The sequence below is a fragment of the Salmo salar genome, chromosome ssa09 (genome assembly GCF_905237065.1).
Source record: "Salmo salar chromosome ssa09, Ssal_v3.1, whole genome shotgun sequence".
NCBI classification, from domain to species: domain Eukaryota; kingdom Metazoa; phylum Chordata; class Actinopteri; order Salmoniformes; family Salmonidae; genus Salmo; species Salmo salar.
In genome coordinates this window covers 138,778,359-138,802,827 of record NC_059450.1, presented here as the reverse complement: position 1 = coordinate 138,802,827, position 24,469 = coordinate 138,778,359, and the positions used below count along the sequence as shown (strand labels likewise).

The 24,469-nt window shown below is 41.6% G+C and overlaps 1 protein-coding gene across 1 annotated transcript; it reads right to left on the bottom strand.

The window, feature by feature from the left end:
* Positions 1-1,383: 1,383 nt before the first annotated feature.
* Positions 1,384-23,874, bottom strand: LOC106613073 (retinal guanylyl cyclase 2). Its single transcript, XM_014214964.2, has 19 exons — positions 23,293-23,874; positions 22,274-23,093; positions 21,227-21,528; positions 20,615-20,969; positions 20,279-20,363; positions 20,042-20,138; positions 19,821-19,955; positions 19,614-19,694; positions 19,162-19,338; positions 18,820-18,976; positions 18,108-18,257; positions 17,640-17,788; positions 7,732-7,895; positions 7,318-7,510; positions 6,952-7,126; positions 4,260-4,358; positions 3,553-3,647; positions 3,370-3,455; positions 1,384-2,400 (listed from the first exon to the last, which is right to left on the bottom strand). Exons 2-19 carry the CDS (start codon positions 23,019-23,021, stop codon positions 2,316-2,318), a joined length of 3,333 nt encoding a protein of 1,110 aa, XP_014070439.2. The 5' UTR covers positions 23,022-23,093; positions 23,293-23,874; the 3' UTR covers positions 1,384-2,315.
* Positions 23,875-24,469: the final 595 nt, after the last annotated feature.

Below are 24,469 nucleotides of genomic sequence, written 5' to 3'. Positions count from 1 at the left end.
ACTCTTTTCCCCCTTATACAAACAAACACATGATTAATATAGGGAATTATTTATCTATATGCCAATCTATATGCCAATCTACCGTTCAAAAGTTTGGGGTCACTTAGAAATGTCCTTGATTTTGAAACAAAAGCACATTTTTTGTACGTTATAATAACATCAAATTAATCAGAAATACAGTGGAGACATTGTTAATGTTGTAAATGACTATTGTAGCTGGAAACAGCTGATTTTTAATGTAATATCTACATAGGTGTACAGAGGCCCATTATCAGCAACCATCACTCCTGTGTTCCAATGGCACGTTGTGATAGCTAATCCAAGTTTATCATTTTATGGCTAATTGATCATTAGGAAACCCTTTTGCAATTATTTTAGCACAGCTGAAAACTGTTGTGATGTTTAGAGAAGCTATAAAACTGTCCTTCTTTAGACTAGTTAAGTATCTGGAGCATCAGCATTTGTGGGTTTGATTACAGGCTCAAAATGGCCACAAACAAATAACTTTCTTCTGGCTGAAACTCGTCAGTCTATTCTTGTTCTGAGAATTGAAGGCTATTCCATGCGAGAAATTGCTAAGAAACTGAAGATCTCGTACAACGTTGTGAACTACTCCCTTCACAGAACAGCGCAAACAGGCTCTAACGGTTATAGAAAGAGGAGTGGGAGGCACCGGTGCACAACTGGGCAAGAGGACAAGTACAGTAGTGTCTAATTTGAGAAACAGACACCTCACAAGTCCTCAACTGGCAGCTTCATTAAATAGCACCCGCAAAACACCAGCCTCAACATCAACAGTGAAGCGGCGACTGGGGGATGCTGGCCTTCTAGGCAGAGTTCCTCTGTCCAGTGTCTGCATTCTTTTGCCCATCTTAATCTTTTCTTTTTATTGGCCAGTCTGAGATATGGCTAGAAGGCCAGCATCCCGGAGTCACCCCTTCACTGTTGACGTTGAGACTGGTGTTTTGTTTCTTGTCAATTTCTCGCATGGAATAGCCTTAATTTCTCAGAATAAGAATAGACTGACGAGTTTCAGAAGAAAGGTATTTTTTCTGGCCATTTTGAGCCTGTAATCAAACCCACAAATGCTGATCCTCCAGATACTCAACTAGTCTTAAGAAGGCCAGTTTTATTGCTTCTTTAAACATCACAACAGTTTTCAGCTGTGCTAAAATAATTGCAAAAGGGTTTTCTAATGATCAATTAGCCTTTTAAAATGATAAACTTGGATTAGCTAACACAACGTGCCATTGGAACACAGGAGTGATGGTTGCTGATAATGGTCCTCTGTACCCCTATGTAGATATTCTATAAAAAAATCTGCCGTTTCCAGCTACAATAGTCATTTACAACATTAACAATGTCTACACTGTATTTCTGATCAATTTGATATTATTTTAATGGACCAAAAAAAATTGATTTTCTTTCAAAAACAAGGACATTTCTAAGTGACCCCAAACTTCTGAACGGTAGAGTATATCCGATTTCCTCTCACAACTTTGGAATGCTAACCTTACATTCTTACAAAGGTTTTTGGCCATAACTTAAAAATGGAATTTCATATTTTCCCATAACTAACTAAAATTAACTATCTTCAGGTGGAGATAAGTGCTCCTTTCAAAATGTTTAGAAGAGTGACGAAACAATAACAAAAATAGAAAATAACTTCCATTATGCATGTGATTAAAAGCTACAGTACAGTATGGGAGTGGAGAGATACAGTAGATCATTCTGTTGAGCTCTGGGACTTCAACTCCACTTGGCCATGTCCAGAAGGGTTACAGTTTATGTCAAACTGACGTCAAAAGTTGAAATGTTTTGCATTTTAGCTAACTTTAAACCTAACCCTTTTCCTAACCTTAATTAAACTTAATTCTCCTAAGTTACTACATTCATTCTCCTAACTTGCTGCATAAATTCTCCTAACCCGCTACGATAAGTTAGTTTTGACATAAACTGTATCCCATCTAGACAAAACCACTCCACTGACACGAAGCCACTTAGTGGCCAATGGGAGACCAGAGAAATAAGTGCATGGTTCATTAAGAAGACATGCACTATCCCTGTCGCAGGACAGTAATACAACAACCTTCATTTCATTAGTGCTCTCCCTTTCTGCTGTGCTGGCCACAAGCAGATTACACAGACAGCAGCCAGGCAATCCTATTAAAGGAGGCCACGTAAGCCGCAGTGAGTAGGCCGGTCCATGCCCTCTGTCCTCCAGTCCTTCATCATCCTTTTCTCTTCCTCTCTCTCTCTTTGGATGTGTCCTCCTCCTCTCTCCATTTTTGTCTCTCTCTCTCTGTCTCATCTGCTCAGATTTTAGGCTTGTCCACCTCCCGGTTGGCCTTGCGAAATGTCGTCTTGATCTCATCTGTCACCATCTCTTGCCAGTTGTCCCTGTGAGTGGAAGATCCAAAAACATTTAAACTCTACGTACTTCCACTTCAAACAATAGAAGGACTATCAGATTATTGCAAACATGGCAATTGGCGAAACAAGACGAGACAAGATGTCATGGCAGAAGAAGCAGAATGTTAATTGTCTTAGAAGATAGGAGGCTGGTGATGGGAGGACGGCTCATATTAATGGCTGGAATGGAGTGAATTACGTGGTATCAAACACATGGAAACCATGTATTTGATGTGCACCATTCCATTTATTCTGTTCCAGCCATTACTACGAGCCCATCCTTCCCACCTGTGTCTTAGAGGTGCTGCCTCAAATGAGAAGGTGAAAAGAAAGGAAGGACGGTAATGACGGTGAACCACTCAATTAACCAAAATGAAAAGAGCTTTTCTGGGATGGTCAAGCTCTGCTTTTAACGGTATTGAAGGTGATAAGATTAGAAGATTAGAGAAGAGATCAGACCAAGAGACTATGGATGGACAGTATAGGGGGTGGGGGTAGTAGAGAGGGCTCAACAAAATCCCACAGATTGTGAAAGCCACAAACCACATGCAACAGAAGACACCACACAACAACTAGATTTCCACCATGACACAACAGAGCACGGCATGCGAATTGCTAGCTACCTCCTCGATTTTGACTCAGAGAATCAAGCTTTTTTCTCTGCTTTTTTTTGTCTTGTACGCAGCTATATCCTCTGGGTTCAGTCCATGATTGTCATCCCTAAAGTAGACAACACATGTACTGTAACACCACCATAACAGCCTTAATCACATCCTGGTACTCATTGGGACTCCATTTTGCTCATGCAGTGAATGATGAGAAAATGAGTGAAATTATTACACGTAAACTGCTGTATAATCAATGAACAAATATTCACTGAATGAAATGTAGACGTGTTAAGATTAACTTAGTTCTCGGCAGTGTCTCAACATAAGGTATGGTATTGTGAGGTCTTACCCTGGTTTAATCTCTGGAGGCTTCGGTAAAGGCTTTGTGAAGTTTTCTTTCCCAACCAGCCAGTATGTCTCTTCAATGCCTTTACCCTGTAGGAACACATCATAATTCATGATTTATTTATAAACAGCTGAAAGAAATCCTACAGGTGAACACAGAGGATAATGTATTGTGAGGTGTTTATACCTTCAGCTCTGTCATGCCCCTGATGTCTATCTTGTAGCCCTCGTTGAGGGAGCGCAGGATCTTCACAGTGCTCATGTTAACATGAATTCTATAAGCTGAAAGGAAATAACACTGTCACTACAAACCATACCAGCAAAATAATGCAGACATCCTGAGCAGAAATACACTGTGTACAAAACATTAACAACACCTGCTCTTTCTATGACATAGACTGACAAGGTGAATCCAGGTGAAAGCTACGATCCCTTATTGATGTCACTTGTTAAATCCACTTCAATCATTGTAGATGAAGGGGGAGGAGACAGATTAAAAATGATTTTTAAGCCTTGAGACAATTGAGACATGGATTGTGTATGTGTGCCATTCAGAGGCTGAATGGGCAAGACAAAAGATTTAAGTGCTTTTGAACGGGTATGGTAGAAGGTGCCAGCCCAGGCGAACCGGTTTGTGTCAAGAACTGCAACGCTGCTGGGTTTTTCACACTCAACAGTTTCCCGTGTGTATCAAGAATGTTCCACCCAAAGGACATCCAGCCAACTTGACACAATTGTGGGAAGCATTGGAGTCGACATGGGACAGCATCCCTGTGGAACATTTTCGACACCTTGTAGAGTCCATGCCCTGACGAATTGAGGCTGTTCCAACTCAATATTAGGAAGGTTTTCTTAACGTTTTGTAAATCAACACCAAGAACCTCTGATACTCACGCAGCCCAGTGGATTCCATACGAGAGGCGGTGTTGACTGTGTCTCCAAAAAGGCAGTACCGAGGCATGGTCAGACCCACCACCCCAGCAACACATGACCCTGTACACACACAACACATGAGCATCACATCTCAGACATCACATTGAGAAACCAAACCCTGGCCTGCTACTGTTTCAGCCGCCCTCATTATGAATGATGGATCCCCAAATACAGACAGTTAGAAAAGGAAATAGAATCAAAGTGATTGATTGTGATATGAAGAGCTTATTTCCAAAACACTTTATCCACACATTTTTCACATTTGTGTTTTTTCACAAAACATTATAGCTTATGGGTAGCTTCATATTCGTGTTAAACATTACTTTCCAATTCATCGATCTTAAGTGTGTATTAAAATGTAGTTATCTTTTGCAAAACCCTAAACAGTATATGCATTGTTTAGCTAGAATGGAATGTTCGCACACTGTATATTTGACTGTGATATGTGGTTGTCTCAACTAGCTACCTTAAGATGAATGCACTCACTGTAAGTCGCTCTGGTTAAGAGCATCCGCTAAATGACATACATGTCAAATGTTAATGTTTTACATACAGATCTCATATAACTGTATTGCTAAAAAAAAATTACATTTAAATATATCACAAATGTATCCTTTATACATTTCTTTATTGAAAATGTAGTTATTAGTTACATTTGAATGTGTAAAACCTAGCAAGACAACTTATTTCTAGAAAAGCAAGGTGGATATATAGTGTTTTGCAAAAAAACATGATTATTTGTCTCTCTGAAATGAAACGATCAAGTGATAGATTTTAAACAAATACATGTCTGTCATTGAACAAACCCATGCCATGATTACAGTGGGGGAAAAAAGTATTTGATCCCCTGCTGATTTTGTACGTTTGCCCACTGACAAAGAAAGGATCAGTCTATAATTTTAATGGTAGGTTTATCTGAACAGTGAGAGACAGAATAACAACAAAAATATCCAGAAAAACGCATGTTAAAAATGTTATAAATTGATTTGCATTTTAATGAGGGAAATAAGTATTTCACCCCCTCTCAATCAGAAAGATTTCTGGCTCCCAGGTGTATTTTATACAGGTAACGAGCTGAGATTAGGAGCACACTCTTAAAGGGAGTGCTCCTAATCGCAGCTTGTTACCTGTAAAAAAGACACCTGTCCACAGAAGCAATCAATCAATCAGATTCCAAACTCTCCACCATTGCCAAGACCAAAGAGCTCTCCAAGGATGTCAGGGACAAGATTGTAGACCTATACAAGGCTGGAATGGGCTACAAGACCATCGCCAAGCAGCTTGGTGAGAAGGTGACAACATTTGGTGCGATTATTCGCAAATGGAAGAAACACAAAAGAACTGTCAATATCCCTCGGCCTGGGGCTCCATGCAAGATCTCACCTCGTGGAATTGCAATGATCATGAGAACGGTGAGGAATCAGCCCAGAACTATACGGGAGGATCTTGTCAATGATCTCAAGGCAGCTGGGACCATAGTCACCAAGAAAACAATTGGTAACACACTATGCCGTGAAGGACTGAAATCCTGCAGCGCCCGCAAGGTCCCCCTGCTTAAGAAAGCACATATACATGCCCATCTGAAGTTTGCCAATGAACATCTGACTGACTCAGAGGACAACTGGTGAAAGTGTTGTAGTCAGATGAGACCAAAATGGAGCTCTTTGACATCAACTCAACTCGCCGTGTTTGGAGGAGGAGGAATGCTGCCTATGACCCCAAGAACACCATCTCCACCGTCAAACATGGAGGTGGAAACATTATGCTTTGGGGGTGTTTTTCTGCTAAGGGGACAGGACAACTTCACCGCATCAAAGGGACGATGGACGGGGAAATGTACCGTCAAATCTTGGGTGAGAACCTCCTTCCCTCAGCCAGGGCATTGAAAATGGGTCATGGATGGGTATTACAGCATGACAATGACCCAAAACACACGGCCAAGGCAACAAAGGAGTGGCTCAAGAAGAAGCACATTAAGGTCCTGAGTGGCCTAGCCAGTCTCCAGACCTTAATCCCATAGAAAATCTCTGGAGGGAGCTGAAGGTTCGAGTTGCCAAACGTCAGCCTCGAAACCTTAATGACTTGGAGAAGATCTGCAAAGAGAAGTGGGACAAAATCCCTCCTGAGATGTGTGCAAACCTGGTGGCCAACTACAAGAAACGTCTGACCTCTGTGATTGCCAACAAGGGTTTTGCCACCAAGTACTAAGTCATGTTTTGCAGAGGGGTCAAATACAAATAAGTATTCATTAAAATGCAAATAATTTTATAACATTTTTGACATGCGTTTTTCTGGATTCTTTTGTTGTTATTCTGTCTCTCACTGTTCAAATAAACCTACTATTAAAATTATAGACTGATCATTTCTTTGTAAGTGGGCAAACGTACAAAATCAGCAGGGGATCAAATACCTTTTTCCCCCACTGTAGATATTGAAAAAAAACCACCAATCTCTTTCATAAGTTCTTTAAACAATATAAGCTAATTTACCAACATTTCAGAAAATTGATATATGGCGTTTTGGAATGAAACTCTTCATATTTATAAACACCTTACTTTGGCATACAACCATTGAGCAAGATTGATCATCTAGCTAATCAGCCTAACTTCAGAGTGTGTCTGCCAGGCAGGGATGACCCAATGCCCTCTCTCACCTGAGTGTATCCCTATTCGTATCCTGACGGGCACGCTGGGCATGTGGCGCATCTGGAAGGTGCCCACAGAGCTCAGGATGTTCAGGGACATGTTGGCTATTTCCGCTGCGTGTTTGTTGCCATTCCTCTTGGGTAGACCTGATGCCACCATGTAGGCATCACCAATGGTCTCCACCTATACAATGAAAACAAGCAGGCATACAGTGAAACATTGGCACGTTGATACTAAACAAATCCTCACGTCACTTGATCTGTGCTGTTGTGAAGCTCTCCTGGCACGGCACCCCAACCCGTTTCCAGCAACTATGATGCCTCACCTCGGCTCATTTCGGTTCAACTCAGTAGTGTGAAAATAGTATAACTGACCTTGTATACGTCGTGGTTGCTGAGCACAGCGTCGAACAGCGTGTACAGGTCATTGAGTAGGTCCACCACCTCGATGGGATCACTGAGGGAAGAGATGGTGGTGAAGCCTACTATGTCACTGAAGTAGATGGTAACCTGGTCAAAGTACTCTGGCTCCACCGTCGCACCCGTCTTCAGAGCCTCTGCCACAGAACTGTAATGTGACAGGGGACATTTTGTGTTAGTGGTAACGTGTTAGTGTTAACGTGACACAGAGCAACAAACAATCATTCAAAGTTAAAAGTAAAGTACTGTATCATGTAATAAAAGGATAATACCCTTGGCATCATACAAGAACGGTATCTTATAATAACAAGATGCCCATTGTCTTATTTAGTTGTCTCTGTGAGTGTTATAACATGATGCTTGACTCACGGTGGTAGCATCTCAGAGAGCAGTTTCTCTGTCCTCTGTTTCTCCACTTCCAGCTCCTCTGTCCTCTCTCTGATCAGGTCTTCCAGGTTAGACGAGTACTGCTCCAGCATCCGCAACATGGAGTCAATTATGTTGGTCTTCTTGCCCTTGTTGATCAGCTTGAACTGTGACACACACCATCATCATCATCATCATCGGTTTACCACTACATTATGTAATATCAGGTATGACTTATGATCTCTGTAAAAATCCATAAAGCTATGAGACAAGACCTTGTCCGTGTCTGAATACCCATACTAGCGTTCTAAATAGTATGCATTTTAAGTACAGTACCTGTCAAAAGTTTGGACTCACCTACTCCTTCAAGAGTTTCTCTTTTTTTTTTACTATTTTCTACATTGTAGAATAATAGTGAAGACATCAAAACTATGACATAACACATATGGAATCATGTAGTAACCCCAAAAAAGTGTTAAAAACAATCAAACATATTTTATATTTGAGATTCTTCAAAGTAGCCACCTTTTGCCTTGATGACAGCATTGCAAACTCTTGGCATTCTCTCAACAAGCTTCATCAGGTAGTCACCTGGAATGCATTTCAATTAACAAGTGTGCCTTGTTAAAAGTTAATTTGTGGGATTTCCTTCCTTCTTAATGCGTTTGAGCCAATCAGTTGTGTTGTGACAAGGTATGGGTGGAAAATAGAAGATAGTCCTATTTGGTAAAAAACCAAGTCCATATTATTGCAAGAACAGCTCAAATAAGCAAAGAGAAACGGCAGTCCATCATTACTTTAAGACATGAAGGTCAGTCAATACGGAACATTTCTAGATCTTTGAAAGTTTCTTCAAGTGCAGTCGCAAAAACCATCAAGTGCTATGATGAAACTTGCGCTCATGGGGATAAGTTCATTAGAGTTAACTGCACCTCAGACTGCAGCCCAAATAAATGCTTCACAGAATTCAAGTAACAGACACATCTCAACATCAACTGTTCAGAGGAGACTGCGTGAATCAGGCCTTCATGGCCGTATTGCTGAAAAAAAAAACACTACTAAAGGACACCAATAAGAAGAAGAGAATTGCTATGGCCAAAAAACACGAGCAATGGACATTAGACTGTTGGAAATCTGTCCTTTGGTCTGATGAGTCCAAATTTGAGATTTTTGGTTCCAACTGCTGTGTCTTTGTGAGACTCAAAGTAGGTGAACGGATGATCTCCGCATGTGTAGTTCCCACTGTGAAGCATGGAGTAGGAGGTGTGATGGTGTGGGGTTTCTTTGCTGGTGACACTGTCAGTGATTTATTTGATTTATATGATATGCAACTTTTCAGGGAAGTTAGGAACCAATATACACAGGCAGTTAGGAAAGCGAAGGCTAGCTTTTTCAAACAGAAATTTGCATCCTGTAGCGCAAACTCAAAAAAGTTCTGGGACCGTGTAAAGTCCTTGGAGAATAAGAGCACCTCCTCCCAGTTGCCCACTGCACTGAGGATAGGAAACATTGTCACCACCGATAAATCCACTATAATTGAGAATTTCAATAAGCATTTTTCTACGGCTGGCCAGGCTTTCCACCTGGCTACCCCTACCCCGGTCAACTGCCCTGCACCCCTTACAAAAACTCACCCAAGCCTCCCCCATTTCTCCTTCACCCAAATCGAGATAGCTGATGTTCTGAAAGAGCTGCAAAATCTGGACCCCTACAAATCAGCCGGGTAAGACAATCTGGACCCTCTCTTACTAAAATTATCTGCCGAAATTGTTGCAACCCCTATTACTAGCCTGTTCAACCTCTCATTCGTATCGTCTGAGATTCCCAAAGATTTGAAAGCTGCCACGATCATCCCCCTCTTCAAAGGCGGAGACACTAGACCCAAACTGCCACAGACCTATATCTATCCTACCCTGCTTTTCTAAGGTCTTCGAACGCCAAGTTAACAAACAGATTACCGACCATTTCAAATCCCACCATACCTTCTCCGCTATGCAATCTGGTTTCAGAGCTGGTCATGGGTGCACCTCAGCCACGCTCAAGGTCCTAAACGATATCATAACCACCATCGATAAGAGACATTACTGTGCAGCCGTATTCATCGACCTGGCCAAGGCTTTTGACTCTGTCAATCACCACATTCTTTTCGGCAGCCTCAACAGCCTTGGTTTCTCAAATGACTGCCTCGCCTGGTTCACCAACTACTTCTCTGATAGAGTTCAGTGTGCCAAATCGGAGGGCCTGTTGTCCGGACCTCTGGCAGTCTCTATGGGGGTGCCACAGAGTTCAATTCTTGGGCCGACTCTCTTCTCTGTATACATCAATGATGTCGCTACTGCTGCTGGTGATTCTCTGATCCACCTCTATGCAGACGACACAATTCTGTATACTTCTGGCCCTTCTTTGGGCATTGTGTTAACTAACCTCCAGACGAGCTTCAATGCCATACAACTCTCCTTCCGTGGCCTCCAACTGCTCTTGAATGCAAGTAAAACTAAATGCATGCTCTTCAACCGATCGCTGCCCGCACCTGCCCGCCCGTCCAGCATCACTACTCTGGACAGTTCTGGCTTAGAATATATGGACAACTACAAATACCTAGGTGTCTGGCTAGACTGTAAACTCTCCTTCCAGACTCACATTAAGCATCTCCAATCCAAAATTAAATCTAGAATCATGCTGCCAAACATACCCTCGTAAAACTGACCATCCTACCGATCCTCGACTTCGGTGATGTAATCTACAAAATAGCCTCCAACACTCTACTCAACAAATTGGATGCAGTCTATCACAGTGCCATCCGTTTTGTCACCAAAGCCCCATATACTACCCACCACTGCGACCTGTATGCTCTTGTTTGCTGGCCCTCGCTTCATACTTGTCGCCAAACCCACTGGCTCCAGGTCATCTACAAGTCTTTGTTGGGTAAAGCCCCGCCTTATCTCAGCTCACTGGTCACCATAGCAGCACCCACCCATAGCACGCGCTCCAGCAGGTATATCTCACTGGTCACCCCCAAATCCAATTCCTCGTTCGGCCGCCTTTCCTTCCAGTTCTCTGATGCCAATGACTGGAACGAACTGCAAAAATCACTGAAGCTGGAGACTCATATCTCCCTCACTAGCTTTAAGCACCAGCTGTCAGAGCAGCTCACAGATCACTGCACCTGTACATAGCCCATCTGTAAACAGCCCATCTATCTACCTACCTCATCCCCATACTGTATTTATTTATTTATCTTGCTCCTTTGCATCCCAGTATCTCTACTTGCACCTTCATCTTTTGCACATCTATCACGCCAGTGTTTAATTGGTATATTGTAATTACTTCACCACCATTGCCTATTTATTGCCTTACCTCCCTTATCTTACCTCATACGCACACACTGTATATAGACTTTTTCTACTGTATTATTGACTGTATGTTTGTTTATTCCATGTGTAACTCTGTGTTGTTGTATGTGTCGAACTGCTTTGCTTTATCTTGGCCAGGTCGCAGTTGTAAATGAGAACTTGTTCTCAACTAGCCTACCTGGTTAAATAAAGGTGAAATAAATGTATTTAGAATTCAAGGCACACTTAACCAGCATGGCTACCACAGCATTCTGCAGCGATACGCCATCCCATCTGGTTTGTGTAAGGGCAATTTGACCAAGAAGGAGAGTGATGGAGTGCTACATCAGATGACCTGGCCTCCACAATTACTCAACCTCAACTCAAATGAGATGGTTTGGGATGAGTTGGACCACAGAGTGAAGGAAAAGCAGCCAACAAGTGCTCAGTATATGTGGGAACTCCTTCAAGACTGTTGGAAAATCATTCCAGGTGAAGCTGGTTGAGAGAATGTCAAGAGTGTGCAAAGCTGTCATCAAGGCAAAGGTGGCTACTTTGAAGAATCTAAAATCTAAAATATATTTTTGGTTACTACATGATTCCATATGTGTTATTTCATGGTTTTGATGTCTTCACTGTTATTCTACAATGTAGAAAATAGTAAAAATAAAGAAAAACCCTTCAATGAGTAGGTGTGTCCAAACTTTTGACTGGTACTGTATGCGGAAATAGAATGTTTCATAGTAAGTGAAATGTAAAAATTAAGTATGCTTTAAATTGAGCATTATTGGATGACACATTTTCAGGATGGGTGAGCCGAGTATATTGATAGTTGTTGCATACTGCATTTGTGTCACGTCCTGGCCAGTATAAGGGTTAATTGTTATTGTAGTTTGGTCAGGACGTGGCAGAGGGTATTTGTTTTATGTGGTTCAGGGTGGTGTGTTAGGAGGGCGTTTGATTTATTATTTCCGGTTTTTGAGTTATGGTCTATGTTTATGTATTTCTATGTGTAGTCTAGTGAGCGTGTTTCTATGTTGAGTTAATTGGGGTGGACTTCCAATTGAAGGCAGCTGTTTGGTGTTGCCTTTGATTGGAAGTCCTATATTAGTTGGGTGTGTTTGTCTTGTATTTGTGGGAGATTGTTCTTGGATTGCTGTGTTGCCGTCAAGACTGTTATTTCGTCGTTCATTGCTTTGTTATTTTTGTATACGTGTTTGTTTGTTTTTTTCCTTCTTTTCCCGTAAATAAAGATGAGTATACACATACCTGCTGCGTTTTGGTCCTCCATAACCGACGAAAACCGTGACAATTTGTTTTTACTAAAGCGTACGTTCTAAATGGTGTGTATTACGATTAGTACACAGTATCTCGTTTTATTAAGTAGTAGGCAAGACTGATTTCGGACCCGGCCCATGAGTGCTGACAGATCAATTTCTGCTGTCCACAGCCTATAATTACCCAGACATATTCCCTGCATTACCCTGCTATGACACTGACAGCAGGTGACTGAATCTAAGACTATTTCCAAGATAAATACACAACACAGAGGACGAGAGGTCAATAGAGTACAAAAGGTCAAGAGGACTAAAAGTCAATAGAGTACTAACGATCAATGGAAATAGTGTTTTTTATGTAATAGGGGATTAATGATCAATGAGACATGGGAGACATGGGAGGAATTTCAGTTTGGGACTCATAGCTACATGGCAAGTTCTCATTGGTCCAAATTCTTTCCTGAAATAGGATACTTGTTATTAGCCATTAGCCCAGTTTTATTGCAAGGAATTCCAATTGTTCAACCACAGCCTAGAGCTGGGTTCTAAAGTACATCCTGTCCCTTTGTTCTGACGAGACAATCACAGGAGAGAATCACTGAAGAGAATCACTGAGGACAGGGGAGAATGAACATCTACAGTTGAAGTCGGAAGTTTACATACACTTAGGTTGGAGTCATTAAAACTCGTTTTTCAACCACTCCACAAATTTCTTGTGAACAAACTATAGTTTTGGCAAGTCGGTTAGGATATCTACTTTGTGCATGACACAAGTAATTTTTCCAACAATTGTTTACAGACAGATTATTTCACTTATAATTCACTGTATCACAATTCCAGTGGGTCAGAAGTTTACATACACTAAGTTGACTGTGCCTTTAAACAGCTTGGAAACTTTCAGAAAATTATGTTATGGCTTTAGAAGCTTCTGATAGGCTAATTGACATCATTTGAGCCAATTGGAGGTGTACCTGTGGATGTATTTCAAGACCTACCTTTAAACTCAGTGCCTCTTTGCTTGACATCATGGGAAAATCAAAATAAATAAATAAATAAATAAAGACCTCAGAAAAACAATTGTAGACCTCAACAAATCTGGTTCATCCTTGGGAGCAATTTCCAAATGCCTGAAGGTACCACGTTCATCTGTACAAACAATAGTACGCAAGTGTAAACACCACGGGACCACTGAGCCGACATACCGTTCAGGAAGGAGACGCGTTCTGTCTCCGTAGAGATGAACGTAGTTTGGTGCAAAAAGTGTAAGTCTATCCCAGAACAACAGCAAAGGACCTTGTGAAGATGCTGGAGGAAACAGGACCAAAGTATCTATATCCACAGTAAAATGAGTCCTATATCGACATAACTTGAAAGGCCGCTCAACAAGGAAGAAGCCACTGCTCTAAATCCGCCATAAAAAAGCCAGACTATGGTTTGCAACTGCACATGGGGACAAAGATCGTACTTTTTGGAGAAATGTCCTCTGGTCTGATGAAACGAAAATAGAAATGTTTGGCCATAATGACCATTGTTATGTTCGGAGGAAAAAGGGTTATGCTTGCAAGCCGAAGAACACCATCCCAACCGTGAAGAACGGGGGTGGCAGCATCATGTTGTGGGGGTGCTTTGCTGCAGGAGGGACTGGTGCACTTCACAAAATAGATGGCATCATGAGGATGGAAAATGATGTGGATATATTGAAGCAACATCTCAAGACATCAGTCAGGAAGTTAAAGCTTGGTCGCAAATGGGTCTTCCAAATGGACAATGACCCCAAGCATACTTCCAAAGTTGTGGCAAAATGGCTTAAGGACAACAAAGTCAAGGCATTGGAGTGGCCATCACAAAGCCCTGACCTCAATCCTATAGAGAATTTGTGGGCAGAACTGAAAAAGCGTGGGTGAGCAAGGAGGCCTAAAAACCTGACTCAGTTACACCAGCTCTGTCAGGAGGAATGGGCCAAAATTCACCCAACATATTGTGGGAAGCTTGTGGAAGGCTACCCGAAACGTTTGACCGAAGTTAACCTGTCTGGGCTAGGGGGCAGTATTTTCACGGCCGGATGAAAAACTACCCAATTTAAACAGGTTACTACTCTGGCCCAGAAACTAGAATATGCATATTATTAGTAGATTTGGATAGAAAACACTCTGACGTTTCTAAAACTGTTTGAATGGTGTCTGTGAGTATAACAGAACTCATATGGCAGGCAAAAACCTGAGAAAAAGTCAACCAGGAAGTGGAGGATCTGAGAATTGTAGTTCTTCTTTCTAGTCCCTTGTCACGACTTCTGCCGAAGTCGATGCCCCTCCTTGTTCGGGTGGTGCTCGGCGATCGATGTCACCGGTCTTCTAGCCACCATTGATCAATTTTTCATTTTCCATTGGTTTTGTCTGGTCTCCTTACACACCTGTTTATTTTCCCAGTAAATACATGTTGTGTATTTAACCCTCTGTTTCCCCTCATATCCTTATCGGTGATTGTTTGTTATGTTATGTACGTGTTGTTTATGTATCGATGTGCGACGGGTTATTGTTTACCCAGATTATTTTCTACGTTGGTTTTGGAGTTAGTTTTTTTAATAAATAGTCAATTTTATAACCACTTTGGTTCTCCTGCGCCTGACTTCCCTGCCACCTACATACACGGATTATGACATCCCTTTTGAACCTACAGTATCTGTGGGGTTACGTTGCACTTCCTAAGGCTTCCATTGGCTGTCAAAAGCCTTCAGAAAGTGGTTTGAGCATTCTCCTGTCACTGGGCAGATAATAGGAGCTCAGTTACTGAGTGGACTGCCTGGCAACAAAGGGATTGGATATGCTCGATCCCGCGAGCGCGCCCCTCCTTCTTTTTCTCCTTGAATGAATACGCTATTGTCCGGTTGGAATATTATCGCAATTTTTACATAAAAAATACCATAAAGATTGATTTTAAACAGCGTTTGACATGCTTCTAAGTACGGTAATGGAACATTTTGACTTTTCGTCTCTGGTACCGTGCTCGCGCGTTATGCCTTTGGATAGTGCTCTGAACGCACAAACAAAATGGAGGTATTTGGACATAAATATGGAGTATTTCGAACAAAAACAAAATTTCTTGTGGAAGTAGCAGTCCTGGGAGTGCATTCTGACGAAGATCAGCAAAGGTAAGAGAATATTTCTAATACTAATTCTGAGTTTAGGTTGCCCCGAACTTGGCGGGTGTCTGTATAGCTTTCTGTGATGGCGAGCTATGTACTCAGAATATTGAAAAATGTGCTTTCTCCGTAAAACTATTTTAACCTGTTAGGGCTAGGGGGCAGTATTGACACGGCTGAATAAAAAACGTACCCGATTTAATCTGGTTACTACTCCTGCCCAGTAACTAGAATATGCATATAATTATTGGCTTTGGATAGAAAACACGCTAAAGTTTCTAAAACTGTTTGAATGGTGTCTGTGAGTATAACAGAACTCATATGGCAGGGCAAAACCTGAGAAGATTCCATGCAGGAAGTGGCCTGTCTGACAATTTCTTCCCCTTCTTGATTATCTCTATCCATTACAGAGGATCTCTGCTGTTACGTGACACTTCCTACGGCTCCCATGGGCTCTCAGAAGGCGGCAAAAAGCTGAATCGTGGCTTTGCAGGCTCTGGCTGAAAAAAAGTAGCGCGTTTGGGTATTGGCTGTTTACATTACTGTGAGACTCAGGCGCGTGCCCGCGTCGACCGAATGCTTTGTTTTCTTTCCTCTGTTTACCTAAACGCAGATTCCCGGTCGGAATATTATCGCTTTTTTTACGAGAAAAATGGCATAAAAATTGATTTTAAACAGCGGTTGACATGCTTCAAAGTACGGTAATGGAATATTTAGAATTTTTTGGTCACGAATTGCGCCATGCTCGTGACCCTTATTTACACTTCCGATAGTGTCTTGAACGCACGAACAAAACGCCGCTATTTGGATATAACGATGGATTATTTTGGACCAAACCAACATTTGTTATTGAAGTAGCAGTCATGGGAGTGCATTCTAACGAAGAACATCAGAGGTAATCAAACTTTTGTAATAGTAAATCGGAGTTTGGTCAGGGCTAAACTTGGTGGGTGTCTAAATGGCTAGCCGTGATGGCTGGGCTATCTACTCAGAATATTGCAAAATGTGCTTTCACCGAAAAGCTATTTTAAAATCTGACACCTTGATTGCACAAAGGAGTTCTGTATCTATAATTCTTAAAATAATTGTTATGTTTTTTGTGAACGTTTATCGTGAGTAATTTAGTAAATTCACCGGAGGTTTGCGGGGGGTATGCTAGTTCTGAACGTCACATGCTAATGTAAAAAGCTGTTTTTTGATATAAATATGAACTTGATTGAACAAAACATGCATGTATTGTATAACATAATGTCCTAGGTGTGTCATCTGATGAAGAACATCAAAGGTTAGTGCTGCATTTAGCTGTCTTCTGGGTTTTTGTGACATTATATGCTAGCTTGAAAAATGGGTGTCTGATTATTTCTGGCTGGGTACTCTGCTGACATAATCTAATGTTTTGCTTTCGTTGTAAAGCCTTTTTGAAATCGGACAGTGTGGTTAGATTAACGAGAGTCTTGTCTTTAAAATTGTGTAAAATAGTCATATGTTTGAGAAATTGAAGTAATAGCATTTCTAAGGTATTTGAAAATCGCGCCACGGGATTACACTGGCTGTTGCGTAGGTGGGACGATTTCGTCCCGCCTAGCCCAGAGAGGTTAAAATCTGACACAGCGGTTGCATCCAGGAGTAGTCTATCTATAATTCTTTAAATAATTTTGTCAAAGTTTATGATGAGTATTTTTGTAAATTGATGTGCACATTCACCGAAAGTTTTGGTGGGAATACATTTTCTGAACATCACGCGCCAATGTAAAATGCTGTTTTTGGATATATATAACATAATGTCCTAGGAGTGTCCTCTGATGAAGATCGTCAAAGGTTAGTGCTTCATTTAGCTGTGTTTTGGGTTTTATTGACACATGTCCTTGCTTGGAAAATGGCTGTGTGATTATTTTTGTCTATGTACTCTCCTAACATAATCTAATGTTTTGCTTTCGCTGTAAAGCCTTTTTGAAATCGGACAATGTGGTTACATCAAGGAGAAGTGTATCTTTAAAATGGTGTAACATAGTTGTATGTTTGAGAAAGTTGAATTATGACATTTTGTTGTTTTTGAATTTGCCGCCCTGATATTTCACTCGCTAGCGTCCCACGTAGCCCATAGAAGTTAAAGAGTAACGTCAACTGCTAACATAACCAAGGAGACAGATGAGTGTTGCTGACCCGGTCAAAGATCTCATCGAAGGCTGGTCTCCGGTCAGGCTGTTCGCTCCAGCACTGTTTCATCAGCTGAATACACTCCAGAGGAGCCTGATCTGGGGCCACTGTGGGCCTACACATGGGAGGAGGCTTCTTCACCTTACGAATGATCTCTGATTGGGAGGGAGAGAGAAAGAGAGGTGAGAGGTTATTACTAGAGCATAACAACTCATTACACAGCTTATTGGCAGCTGGTACTAGACAGTCAAAGCAAAGCAGAAATGCTGTACAATATGTAGCTACATTATACACTGTAGATAGGGAAATTATTGTGATTTACAACTCTGACATTACTCGATAGATACCAGTATAACTAATCAATCAATTGATGTTGATTCACAAAATACCAAAAAATGACCTCAAGGTAAAACAAAACATTTCCTCTCAGAGTGGATTGTATGGTTTTGCCTGTTTTGTATCCCCCAGACCTACCCGCAGGAGTCAGACCGAGCATGCAATACGGAAGTCCTCGGATAACCACCTCTTGGAGTATAATGGCAAAACTATACACATCTCCTTTATAGGTCCCCTTCCGAGAGTTCTCCACGTCTCGGAGGAACTCTGGAGCTGTCCAAAACTGATCTGAGATAAAGAGGCACAGGGTTATGATTTTGGCATGGTAGTTAAATGCAGCACATTTAAATGACATAGATGTAGCTCGCAAACTAGAAATACAAAATATTGTGTGTGAAGTCCATCTTTAAAGGTCCAATGCAGCCATTTTGATCATTTCTGGGTAACATTTAAGTACCTTACAAAAATAGCTTCTTAGTAAAATGACATTTCTCAAGCAAGAATTTTGCTAGGACTATCTGTAAGTGGTCTGAGAGAGGGGCCTAACTGGAGGAGCCTAGTGAGAGGGATGTGTAACCTGAAAACTGTTATTGGCAGAGAGGAAGGAAAACTCTCTTTGTTATGATGTCACCAGGTGGTCCAACACACCACCCATGCAAAACAAGCTGAAATTTAAGGCGGTCTTTTCAAACAACTCTTACACTAAAAGGGCATTAACATAATTTTCGAAATTTCACAGGGTTATTTCAACCTCATAGTGTGGAAATATATATCACATTTTTGCCTGCACTGTCAAAAAAAGAGTGAATAATTTTTTCAAAAAATTTGCAGATCTAGGCATAAATGTTACCTTCAGGTGGAACTAGATTTTCGGGGGATTTCTGGGATTCCAGCAGCTCGTTAAAGCCGTAGTCTGTGATCTTGAGGACGAAGCGACCGTCCACCACACAGTTACGTGACTTCAGCCGGCCGTGAGGGAACTCTCGATGGTGCAGATACTTCATACCCTGAGAGGTCAATATGATCAACACTGGTAAACCACTGGTGTTACTTATGACAAAGTACCAGAAAAACATTTTAAATGAACATGATCTGCTGGCCGAAACAGGTTTTAGAAGATATTTTAAAATCATTGGGACAAATTAGATTAGAAGAAAAAGTTCTGTAACATGACACGTCAAACATGTCATACCTTGATTAGATCCAGCAACAGAGAAGACTTGAACATCCAGTCCAGCTTGACGTCGTCGTTCCTCAGGAGGTCCTGCAGGCTGCCACGGGAACAATGCTCCGTCACCACAGCAAACATGTCACAGTCTGTGAAGAACCCCAGGAACGGATTGATGTTCTCATTTCGCAGATCCTTCATCTGGACACATTCACACAAAATGAAGACCCCAAAGTTAACAAAAACAAACTCACATCCCAGACAAGATTCTAAACATTATATTATTATTTCTCATGTTTTCTTAATAGTATAATACTAATATATATATATATATGAAATGAAATATATACATTTATATTACATTTTTTATTCGTTATACTATTTTAGATATTTATTTCTGCACTGTTGGGTAGAGCTCGCAAGCATTTCACTGTACTTGTGCTTGAACTTGCTGTTGTTATTATGTTTTATTTTACCTTTGTAAAGATCTTGGTCGTGCTCTGCTTGACTTCCTTGAAATGGCCTTCTTCAAACTTTTTCAGCCACACCCAGTCACCCTGTGAAGCCATGGACAAAAATGTGTGGTTTTATCCTGGCTCCATTCTCTACAAGTCACGTTGAAATCTTTTGGGGTAGGAATGAAAAGTAGACCTGTGGTTCAGCGGTCAACGTCGTCCACCTACCTCATAGACAGCTACATTTGTGGTCTCATGTGTTGCTGTTGTGATGCTGTTCACAGAGTGGTGCGGGTCTCCTGAATGCATACTGTTGTTGTCTATCGCACTTTTAGAGTCACCCAGGTCCTCTAGAGTGATTTTCTATGAGGCATAAAATATATGAATGAACATACAGTATATAAGATAGAGGTAATGTTGTAGAGAATCACATGGGAAAATATATTTACCCTCTTGCTAAGGTGAGGGTTGATGAATGTGAGGTCCTCTAGAGTCAGTAGGATCCGATTGGGCCCCTTCACCAACTGGATCTGCTGGATTCTCCTCCTGCCAGCCAATCAGAGAGCATGTCAGCCAAGATCACAGCACAGCAATACCAGCTATCTCTGTCTGGGATAATAGTCTCTATGTATCTCAACAGAATAAAAATACAGTAAGAAACAGAACAGCACAGTGAGAAGAGTTACCTTACGAACAGACTTAGACCAAGTCCTCCCACGATCATAACGAAGAGGATCATAACCACCACTATGACGAAGGTTACCTCCACACCTGAGACACAGGTAAGAGGTGGAGACTAAAAACATAGTTTGGTTGTGTGATGGAAGAATGAAAGACACAAACTAACAACTTTATGTTTTACTTTAGTTTATTTAGTAAATATTTCCTTAACTCTATTTCTTGAACTGCATTGTTGGTTAAGGGCTTGTAAGTAAGCATTTCACAGTAAGGTCTACCTACACCTGTTGTATTCGGCGCATGTGACAAATAAAATATGATTTGATTTGAAACAGATTCTCTACCTCCAGTGCAGATTGTGTTTGGTTCAAACCAACAGCTGGAGTCTGAGGGAGGAGGGGAACCCCCGGGGAAGTTAATGGACTTGCCCGCGAAGCGGACCATGTCAGCGCTCAGGTCCACCATATAGGAGCGGTACAGCTGACCCTCCCATCCGTCGGAGTCCAAGATGACATAGTTAGTCTGGCTCTCCCCTTCAGTGTCTATCTGGATCTTCTGGTTGAAGCCAGAGAACGTCATGTTCCTGGTGAAATAAGCTAAGTTGGTCCCAGAGAGCCACTTGCCAGCTCTTCTGGCATTGTGCATGGCTTTGGCAAGGAGGTAAATACCGTTGTAGATGGTTCCAAACAGGGGGTTGACCTGGAATGCAAGGAGGACATTGATAAATTGTTTATTTGGCTAAAGTGATTAGCTTTTCCAAAACTGAGAGTGATACATTGACCTAAAACAAAAACAAAAACATCAAATGACCTGAAGACTATGGTGTTTCTCTACATAACCAATATTCAATAAATGCAATCAATGGCATATTTATAACACTATTGTAATAACAACCTGCTAACATAACAGTTGAAACTCAGATGGAATCCACTCACATCCCAAAAGCCCCTCCTCACCTGCTGTGGGACCAGTGATATGCTGAGTTCCTCAAACCTCTTGGCCATGTTGAACGCCTCGTTGAATGACATCAGATCTGAGGACACAGTGATGGTGAGCACGGCGTCGTAGGCCTGCCGCAGCTTGGTGTTGTTTTGCAGGGGGAAGTAGGATGTGTTGGCGTAGGGCAGGCTGTAGAGCAGGGTGTCGTAGGGGACAAACACGTAGCGGCCCTTCGTCAGACCCATCTCATGGGCCTTCAGCAGGAAGGCTGTCTGCTGCTCCCCACCAATCAGAGCAGAGTGCATGCACATGATGATCACTGGAACACACAGGGCAGAGACAGTGAGGGGTCGCCACCTGGAATGACCATGTGCATGAAGGAATTGCATCTCTGTGCATGTTGCTGAATCATCCTACTGTAAAAACAAATTATTCATTCATGATAGCATTGATTCACACTTGAGAGACAACCCTGACAACCCCTAATCAGGTTGAAAATAACTTAATCAACACTTGTGGAGGTAACATTCATCATTGGCCAACATGACCCTACCTTAAATGGTTCATCTGCAGTTGCTGCATAACATTTGGGACTTATAAATTAATGATATGTACCCATTGATTCTAGAATATAACTTATAGATGTCTCATTAGCTTAGTCCAACTGTTGTAACCCATCAGAACCCGAAATTAAAGCTCATTGTACTCCAATGTTTGTAAACAAAGTAAATGTAAACAAACACTTTATAGTCTCTAACATGGTTAAAACTATAATGTTGATATCATGGATGGTTAGTAATTGTATCCATAGCTCTATCTATGAATTTGAAAGTGGTTACATTTCTCCTACCCCATCCCTCAGTTTATTACCGAAACCAGGGCAGGGAAATGCTTTGTTATTGTTTCAGCTGCGGATTACCCTTTTAAACGGATCAATCACATATTTGTGTAGGCCTACTGTCTTGTGAGGCTTGATTGCATGGCCTGCACTTACTTCACTCGTATATCTTCAGTAACTAAAACTTCAGCAAAGAGACGGTAAAGAAGTTGTTAAAAACACTCGCCTTTGATCTCCCCCGCAGCCTGGATTCTGCTCAGTGTACTTTCCATCTCCGTTTCGTTCATTCCCACCGACGCTACTATGCCAACGGGAAGTCCCTGGCTCCGCAGGGAGTTGGCCACTTTACCCGCGGTGTCCATCCAGATATCCTCATTGGAAGACACGATGCAGATGTTGGCCCAACAGAAATGCTTCAACACCGTGAACAACACCCGTGTGGGTGACGGCAGGGTCCGTGCGAAGGTTGGGTAACCCTTGATTCGATCCAACTCATAGTTAATACAAGCCCAGGAAAAGATAGCTTTATCCCAGTTTTTGCTCAAAAGTGAGGCTGCGTCACAGTATCCTGGATTCGTGGGGCCGACGAAACCGTCCACCATTTTCTCGTAGTTCACAAATGTGGTCAACGCTTTAGACGTTTCACATGCTTCTTGCAGGATCACGAAGTCCAATTTGCTGCCCAAATCTAAACTGAAATCCTCGTTTATTCTACCCACGGCCAGTTTAGCGGCCACCGCAGGTAGGGCCTTGGAGTAGACCGGGTCGCAGTTCCAGGGCCCAAGGACCCCAACTTTGAAGATTAAACACTGGACACAGCATGGAAACGTCAAAACCCCGAGCAGGACCCATAGCAGAAAGTTATAGAATGGCAGCGTTGTAAGGCTGTGTCTGCTCTTGAAGATGGTGGGGCTGTATGGATAGTTGGATAAGTCCCATAGCACACCTCCAACATTTACAGGAATATGTTGCATTATCCTGCTTGAGTATCCGTATTGGTGAACTGTGATCCTACATCAGAGCATTATAAACCAACCCAAAGACACCTGCAAAAAAAATGTTTAGGGTAGCCTATTTATTTGAACATAATTTCTAATTAGGGTTAGGCTACTTCAAATTTTATTGAACTGCATAGCGTTAAAACAAAGTAGGCTATGTGAAAGTGAGATCACTGTATTTGATAGCATGTTTTCCCAAAGATACACTCGTGAAATAGCATAGCTTGAAGCATTAAGTTGCACTTACCATTGCTTTTCTTGGCCTTCTTGAAAGCTGAGAAGCCTGAAGAGTTTTTTAACACTCCTGTTTTTTCCCCAGTAATTCTCACCTCACCATTTCAGTATTCTCTATATTTTCACTCATGTAAAATGTCATACCGTTGCCCAGTTGAAGACAACACCTCATTATCTTTCTGGTCTGTATGATAGAGTGAGGCAGAGGCAGGAGCTCCTTTGTGTCTGTCAACTTCAGCACCCTAGAGAGCTCCTTACATCCCGCTGTTCGCGCTTCACGAGGCTAGCGCACCCTACAAAGGTACACTCCACACACAAGTTACATTTTTCTCACCTTATAATATTACCTCATTAGATTCAAACAGACTAACATTATGTATCATTGTAAGGTATCCTTGGAAAGTGAAGGTTACCTGATGCTTAACAGGTTGCAGAAACTTAGATTAAAATAAAGCGATATTTTCTTCAATGTGAAATGTATTTATATTGCATTTCTAACGAATATATATTGTACATTATAGCAGGCCAAGATCAACCACGCCAATTCAATCAAAGCCCTTTCAAAGTGACCTGTAGGCAAAACGGGTGCTGCACACGGACCTAATCCATATTCGGTAAGGCATACTATAAGAGGATTGTCAACGCACGTTGGAGTCTCTGAAACACATTACCGTTCGACAAAGCCTTGTCAAGATAGTAGCCTCATATTCTATAGAATATCACATTTTGATTTACAGAGAGGGCTCTAAAGAAATATAATTAGACATTTTCTATTTGGCACTAATAACAGTGATGAAGATGAAAAACGGATAGTATTTTTTCTAGGGTAATTAACTTCTTTTTTTCCTTTGCCATGGAGACATCTTGTTGCATGAACACTATGCACCGAGCAATAATTGGTCTGATGCGTTTATGTGACAATGATAGGCCTCACACTTAAATTGAATTTGCTCTCAGGTGTTGAGGGAATAATTAACGTTAACGAAGGGTTCTCCCTGCTCGTGTATCCCCTGAGCTCCTCAATATTTGCCTGGGTCAGTCATTTCAGCTGTTTTGAGGACGCATTTCAGGAACCCAGTACCAATTTAGACAGATTAGGCTAGTGGCAGGGCCTCCCCCCAAAAATTATACCCCTACCCGAGGTCGAACAAAACACAACCATATTTTTTCACATCTCTAATGCCTCCCAT

Bases quoted from the DNA above. Each gene is read 5' to 3' on its own strand.
- LOC106613073 (XM_014214964.2), bottom strand. From the start codon at position 23,021: ATGCAACATATTCCTGTAAATGTTGGAGGTGTGCTATGGGACTTATCC. The intron at 17,789-18,107 runs GTAGGTCTGGGG...CCTCCCAATCAG, and splicing joins GCTCGGTCTGACTCCTGCGG to AGATCATTCGTAAGGTGAAG. The intron at 7,127-7,317 runs GTCAGTTATACT...TTCATTGTATAG, and splicing joins GCAACCACGACGTATACAAG to GTGGAGACCATTGGTGATGC.